The sequence below is a fragment of the Tachysurus vachellii genome, chromosome 5, assembly GCF_030014155.1.
Source record: "Tachysurus vachellii isolate PV-2020 chromosome 5, HZAU_Pvac_v1, whole genome shotgun sequence".
Taxonomy (NCBI): domain Eukaryota; kingdom Metazoa; phylum Chordata; class Actinopteri; order Siluriformes; family Bagridae; genus Tachysurus; species Tachysurus vachellii.
In genome coordinates, this window is record NC_083464.1 from 32561601 (window position 1) to 32569100 (window position 7500).

Sequence of the window (7500 nt, forward strand, 5' to 3'; positions counted from 1 at the left end):
ACAAGGCTCCAGTCTTATATCTTCTGTGATGTTTTACTGCTTTTCTTCAAAAATAAATAACAGTAAAATAGTTTTACTCACAGAAATATAAATTATAAATTTAAAAAAACATTCAACTATTAATAAAAGATAATTAATAAGATCCAGCAATCAGTGATTCTTTTTATAATTCACATCTTTTTGTCTCAGCACGTTTTATTACAGATCTACTTAATAATTTAATTACAGATTTAAATAATTTTATTACAGATCTACTTACTATGTTAATTAGGATATGTCTGATCAAACAGATTTAATAAGACAACTGAGTTTGTTGTCTTTAAACGATTCTTTTGTACAATTAACATTTTCAGAACCACGTCTCAGATGTGTTGGATTTTAAGGGCGTGGTTTCAGGTTTTCAGGTAAGTGAGTTTGGAGTCTTGTTTCTGATTGGTCAGAACATTTCACTTCCGGCTCCAGCTGCTCCACCCACACACACACCTGGCTTTATAAATCTCCAGTAAGACGCTGAACACCGTCAGGTCGATGATGTGGTCAGTGGATGTAGGTGTGTGTTTGGGGACTTGTTCGGGTTGCTGAACCCTGTTGGAGGAGGTTAAAGTGCGCGCTTGTATTTTTTTTTTTGTTCCGTTTTTGAAGCTAATTGATTCTTTAGACATCTGAGCGACAGAGATGGCGGACTGGAAGGTGCCTGTGAGCTACAACTACAGTCCATCTTACCATGCGTACGCGTACGGACTGATGTATCCAGCTGCGCCTGAACAGACCCACAGTAATGTGAGCTGGACTGAGGCCGCTTACGGCTCTTCTGTAGGGGTAACGGGGGGTTATTACACGTCTCAGCAACCTCCGACTGCACAAACTCCACCCGGGAGCCCGGAATACAACACCACCAGCTCTGAAGGCCACTATGGAGGTCCGGGGGGTTACTACAGGGAGCCGAAGGCGCGCGCGCACACAGGGAGACTTTTCCTCTCCAACAACAGGGTTGAGTTTGACCAAGTGAGTAAAGAGCAGGAGCGAGCAGGCAGTGATACACCCAGTGACTCTGAGGTCCACACACCAGGTCGGTCTTTATTCATAACCATTTTATTATTAATAACCATCGGCTTCAAACAGCAGACTCACACCAGCATGGGCATTGATCTCACACCCAGATATCACTGTTTCATTAGATTCCTGGAGTTCCAGTAGCAGTCGTGAAGGCAGTGCAGCTCCAGTGGATGTAGATCTCCATGTCTGGGCTAAAACACACCAGGGAAACAGTCCCGATGGCACCGAGGTCATGTCCAGCTCTCTATCAGTGGCTTCAGAAGGCTCCAAGTGTATGAAGGTGGAGGGACACCATGAATCACCTGCCTTGTCCACAGTAACTCCTTCTTCTGAGCCAGTGGCAGCGCAGCAGCCGCGAAAGGCAAAAGCTCGCACTGCGTTTTCAGAGAAACAGATGAACGCTTTAAACGAGCGCTTCACAGTGCAGAGATACCTCACACCTGTGGAGATGAAGACTCTAGCTGAACTCACAGGACTCACTTACAAACAGGTAAACTTGTATTTTTACTACTTTTAATTCAGTTTAATTCAGCTAACAGACGGAAGTCTGAACTGTAAACTGTTTTTGTTTAAAGGTGAAAACCTGGTTTCAAAATCGCAGAATGAAACTAAAGAGGCACCAGAAAGATAACAGTTGGGTGTCGGAGAGATACATCACACCTGCTGGGATCCCTAATGCACAGACTACACACTCTCAGGTAGCTGCTGCTGCTAGTTCTTTTGCATTTTGTTACTCTTTGCATCTTAATTGCAGGATGAAACATTTCCAGTCCATGTAATGGCATTAGAAGGTCCCTCTTATGTTGACCTTTTTCTTCTCTCTCAGTTCCAGGTAGATGCTCCAATGCTGAACCAAGATCTTTATAATAATCCCCAGTTTCGAGATGCAGTATTCAAGAACAGCCCTCCTCAGACTCCCTCCTGTTACCTCAACTACCCCCGGCCTCTGTCCCCTTCCCAGGTCTCACCCAGGCCTCAGGGAAGTTGGTGTCTGCCCCCAGCTGTGCAGCACTATGAATTCCTCAATCCTTCTAGCTATGTGCCAGTTGGAAATGCTGGTACTGGTGGTGATGGCACTGTCGATCCAGGCAGCAGCCCAACACGGATGGCCACAGTGCACAACGCCACACAGTGGTCATCTTGATCAACTGCACTTGGCTGCCTGTAGTATGTGAGGTTGTGTGTAAATAGTTTGCTTTTGATTTCTAGCCCAGGGTTTCCCTGTTGCACTCATGAGGGACCTGCGTCTGATGGTTATTTCTCTGCTCTCTCTATTAGCTGAATGTTTGCGCAGGATCATTTTGTGAACAATTCTAGACCGTGACCCTCCACGACTGGAATGGGGAACCCCTATTGTAGACTCTGTGAATGTAAGCAACCGTTACGTATTTTAAAATTTTCTGCCAACAGCCATGTACAAACTTGTAAATGCTCTGAGCATGGACATTTTGTCCCTCTACTTTTATATGGAAGATCTATTTTTGTAACTTCAATGAACCTTCCAGAGTATTTAATGTCTTATCAGGAACTCTTGTTCTTTTTAATCCCTTCAATGCTAAATGTTTTCTTTGGTCCCTGTCTTTCAAACCGTCCTTTTGGAACTACTCTTGCCTATAAGACACTTTTGCATGTTCTCATGGAGGTGTTTTGAGGAATAAATGTTTTATCTGGTGTTCCTGAAAATGTCTTAATGTTCACTTGCCCTCCAAACAAACCTTAGCCACAGCTCTTCAAATGTTTCTGCAGTAAACTGTACTGGTGAAAGTAGTAGTGTGTTTGGTCATGATTTAAATCGTAACCTTGTGTATGGTTCTCTGCCCTCGAGGCTTGGACTAAAGTGATCTCCATGAGCTTCTGGTACATCTGAATTGTGACCTATAGCTTTTGTGATTGACAGTGATATCAATTTTATATTAAATGCAACATTTTGTACCTCAGGGAATTCAGCTGTCATTAGTAATGAGAATATTTCACCCTCATGTCTCCTGATTTGATAGGATTTTTTTTTTTTATTGTCTTGGAGCATTTTCTAATCTAATTTACACCGGCATACAAGTTTAAATTCTACACACAATGAAAACGTAATGTATTTGATCTGGGTTTTTTTTTTTTTTAATAAAACCATGAATGTGCTCTCGAGGAATTGTTTTTAAAAAGTTCCAACTGTTCATTTTCTGTATAAAGTTTTGTAAGCAACATTATGGAGGAAGTCCACTGTAGTTTTCCTCTAATTAGGGATTGGCATGAAATTTTCATGAGTGCAGCTCCTCTCTGAGCAGAATTGTGGTTTATTATCTATAATTTATTATCTATAAGATTCTACAATAACACACTTGTATGAAATCACAAACATGTTAAGAAATGGTTCTGGGGCTAAATTAAAAAGCAGCTCTTACAACTTTTATTCCTTTTGCGTTTAGTTTTAGACAGAACGTGGTCACATCTCATCATGCTCACATTCAGCAGGAGTAAGACATGAAGTTTAAAAAACTGATAAAGGACCTGATGCAGAAGCATCAAATTTTCAGTACAGAATATAAAACCTGTACAGAAATGAATTAAATCTGTATTGAGAGAGAATATTTAATACTTCGTGCCGTGTGTGTTCTGTGTGTGTAGAGACAACATCTATCTGTTAACCCATAGCATGCTGGGTCTATGGATTCATGGTATTGATACCAAATTCTGACCGTCCAAGTGCTAGTACAACACCTTGTCCAGTAGGCTACAACATCCTCAGGTTATACAACATCTCATGAGTGTCACCAACCATCAGATAACAAGCTCCTTCATCCTTGCTGCTCACGCTGCATCATAGTAACGTAACACACATATGTTTACAGACCACCACCAGTGAAGGTTTGGTGAATGATTGTTTGGATCAACAGAAAAATGAAACTCCTGGTGAAATGTAAAACATCAGACCTGTTAAAGACTCGTGAAACATGATTGTTTCTGTGATGTGCTGATATTTGTTTATTCATGATAATCTATTTTTTATATATCTCTATCAGGTCATGTGGATAGTAGACGATGGGTGGATGTGACTGACACAGTCCTATTGTCATTATTGAGTTATTATTATTATTATTGAGGTACTGTGTGTTGGTTACATGACCAGGCAGAGACAGAGGAGGGAGGATGAGGTACAGATGACCCTAACACTGAAAGTGACCCCATTAAATGAAGCTAGATTAACTGCAAACCTTCCAGTTACATGTAGCAAACGTTATTACGTGTTTGTTGATTTCAGGCAGCTCATTAAATGCAGTACTGTAGCACCCAATTGTCTACACTAGGACCCCTGAAATATTCCATCGGGTTGGTTGGAAATAAAAGCCTTTTGGAAAGGACTTGTAGGGTTATCAGCCTGTGTAGACTGAGGTATGCATCCTAAACTTAATAAACTGGGCACAGGCTCTTGGTTACTAGAGAAACATTCCATGGTCAGTGACCTTTCATAGCACTTCAGTCACAGCAGTTAAGAGCTATTGCAAACAAGTGGACCTTCGATACACCGGACAACGACTGTGGTCTTCAATTGTGTCACAGACTCCCATCATGTATTTATTGACGGTAAATCTGCAGAAAATGTTATCTGGTTCATTTAGGGATGCAGGTGGATCAGTGAGTGCTACGCTCACAGTGCATGGCTGTGCACAGGATATTAACAAGGTTCCAACTTCAGCACAGGCTACCATACATAAGCTCTCTACTTCTGACTGGAATACTTACAGCAAACATTTCAGGCAGGAACTGTCAGTGAGACACATATTGGTCTGAACAGTACCACTGGAAGGTCTCAGTCATGTTTCCAATTGACATGTTTTATTCCTATGGGCTGACAGACACCTGTCAATCAGAGCAATGCATATTCTTGGTCAGAGCAACGTCTCACTGTCTGAATACGTCTCTCACTGTGGCCTGTGGTTGCTGTATCTACAGGGAAGTGGTTCAGTTTCTCTAGATGAGATACAGGATAGCACCAGTGGACTTCTTTGCCAGCACGACACCACCACATTGTCCTCTGTGGTTTTCAATAGAGCCGGAGCAGGGGGCATTAGGTCAGGATGCCATGAGTGGCCAGATCTCCTGCCCTATGCTTATCCTCCACTCCTTCTTATCTGGCTGGTTCTGAGATGTGTACAGGAGAGACAGTGCAGGTTAATACTAAAAGCTCCCCACTGGCCAGTGATGCCCTGGTTCAGTCTCCTGTTATCCCTTATAACCATTATCTCAACCACGGCCATGTCAGAGAGACCGACTGTCACTGAGAGCTGTGTTTGGCTCCTGTGACTGAGGATATGCTTATGTGTATTCAGCTGGAATCATATTGAATCCCAGGGTCCCTTAAGCTTGTAACCAGCCACTACGGTGAGCTAAAAGATGTTTTTTTATGAAGCTAAATAAGTGAAAAGTATCTGCAGTTGTTTATATCAGAGCTTATTGTAAGGTTGTAATTATAAATGAATCATCTGATAGTTTGTTTTAGTTCATTCTTTCAGGAACTCGAACACACCCAGATGTAATTAACAAACTATCACATCCCATAATAATCATCAGCTCTGAACGGTGTTTCTTCTTGATGTCCTTTGTGGGTTCGGCTCACAGTTTACTGCTTTTAATGAAAAACTCTGGTATATTAAACAAAAGAAAAAAATCAAACAGCAAATTAGTTTCTGATGAATACGTTTTGAGGTAAGAATAAAATATTACAATATACTTTATTTGTAAAAGTCTACACAAAGATTCTTTTTTTTTGTAGGAAAAAGGAAGCTTTTATTGAAAAGTTTGTATATGAACATCTGAAATAAGATCACAGTAAATGGTGACTATAGAACATTTTGCTCCCACATTCGTCCTGTTTCACACCAAAGACACTAGAGAGAGAAACTAGAGATTCCATTTACTGAAGATTATTCATGCTATAACACGTAATACAGCATGAATAGTTTTACTTCTTTTTACTTTTGTTAGTCGGTCTGATTGTTTCCACTTTCTCATCATAAATCCTTTCTAAATCTTTTCCCTTAATAATAAATATTCACTGCTCAGTCCTCACTGCCGTACCAGCTAACATGAGCCTTTAATGTTTTAATGAACCTTATTGTTGATGCCATGTTTAAAATCCTGTCCCTTTATAAATGTCTCTCTTCACACGTTTATATACTTTACCTATGAAACATATTATAACCCAAAGCTATACATTAAACCCATAAGTACTAGTTCTGTGCACTGGACGAACCAAATACCGTGACTAAAGGAGTCAAGATTCAATTTCAGTAAACTTTTGTTGTAGTAAATGAACATGCAGCAGTTTTCCGCTCTGCTCATTCCAATACAAATATTGTAAAGCAAATATTTACTGATCATATAATTTAAATGAAATATGCATCTTAGGATATTTAAGCATCAGTCTCTCTTTGAGAAAATCTCAAATGTTTTAAAGAGTTTATAATCCATTTTCTGAACAATAAACTACCCTCCAGTTTGATGTCGCAATGACGTCCAGAAACGAAACAAAACATTTGTCAGCATTCTTCAATCCATCTTCAGGCTGCAGTAGATGTAACGGATAAACGCCAGAGAGGCCCAGAATGAAACGGTCCCCAGCATGAGCGAGAACACGAACGCTGTGAGTAAGGAATAGCCGAAGAACTCCATGCTCTGCACCAGACCGCTCATGCTTGACCGATTCCAATAGTAAAAAAGTGAGTAGACGAATATGAATATGCCGGTGGAGCCGGTACTCAGGACGCTTCGCCACCACCAGCGATAATCTTCACCTGAAAGCAGGAAGTAGGTGAGAGCCACAGAGATGCAGGCTCCAACAGACAGCAGGATCGCAAAGACACAGAGCAGGATGCCGTAAAGCGTGTACTGCTCCCGACCCCACACGGTCGCAAAGATGTAGTAGAGCTCCACTGATATGGCACTGTGAAATAATACGGGGAAGAAAATCCATTCATAAATAATCATCAGTACGGAGTAAAGAGGAACTAAACAGCACACGCTGTTGGATAAAGTCTCAGGATTTAACTTTTATTCTCTTTATTCTCTCACCTGAAAGGCAGGAATCCTCCTATGGCCATGTGCACAGCTGTGTGTTTGTACCACGGTTGCCATGGGATCTGGCGTGGAATGTTGCGTGTGCGACACGGAGCCTGAAAGCTGCCGGCACGGTTCTTACCCACAATTCCCCCAATGACTGTAAGGGGAAAACCCACAAGCACCCAAGCACCTAGCAACAGGAGCACCGTAGATGCAGGAAGTGCCTGTGTGGAGCCGCTCCACCAGTGTACAGTGTTTACTACACTCCAGGTCAGAAAGAGAGGGGCTGGGAGGGGGGAGAGGGAGGGAGGGAGACACAGAGAGAGTGAGAGAGGGGGGGGGGAGAGGAAGAGAGACAGAGAGAGAGAGGGAGAGTGAGAGGGAGAGAGAGGG

At 41.8% G+C, this 7500-nt stretch overlaps 2 protein-coding genes across 3 annotated transcripts in view; one reads left to right on the forward strand and one right to left on the reverse strand.

Annotated features, from left to right (window-relative positions):
- The first annotated feature begins 522 nt into the window (after nucleotides 1–522).
- nanog (nanog homeobox) lies at nucleotides 523–2993 on the forward strand. Its single transcript, XM_060871275.1, has 4 exons — nucleotides 523–1069; nucleotides 1179–1546; nucleotides 1632–1754; nucleotides 1883–2993. The coding sequence occupies exons 1-4, from the start codon at nucleotides 676–678 to the stop codon at nucleotides 2198–2200; spliced, it is 1203 nt and encodes a 400-aa protein (XP_060727258.1). The 5' UTR covers nucleotides 523–675; the 3' UTR covers nucleotides 2201–2993.
- Nucleotides 2994–5805: 2812 nt separating this feature from the next.
- Nucleotides 5806–7500, reverse strand: part of tm9sf1 (transmembrane 9 superfamily member 1) — a 7837-nt gene continuing 6142 nt past the window's right edge. For both annotated transcript variants that reach the window (XM_060871276.1, XM_060871277.1), the window contains exons 8-9: nucleotides 7120–7393; nucleotides 5806–6991 (exon numbers count right to left, since the gene is read on the reverse strand). In XM_060871276.1, coding sequence (XP_060727259.1) covers nucleotides 6598–6991; nucleotides 7120–7393 — 668 coding nt within the window. In that variant the 3' untranslated portion in view covers nucleotides 5806–6597. The remainder of the gene's footprint in view (nucleotides 6992–7119; nucleotides 7394–7500) is intronic.

Bases quoted from the DNA above. Each gene is read 5' to 3' on its own strand.
- nanog (XM_060871275.1), top strand. From the start codon at position 676: ATGGCGGACTGGAAGGTGCCTGTGAGCTACAACTACAGTCCATCTTAC. The intron at 1,547-1,631 runs GTAAACTTGTAT...TTTTGTTTAAAG, and splicing joins CAGGACTCACTTACAAACAG to GTGAAAACCTGGTTTCAAAA. The intron at 1,755-1,882 runs GTAGCTGCTGCT...CTTCTCTCTCAG, and splicing joins CACAGACTACACACTCTCAG to TTCCAGGTAGATGCTCCAAT.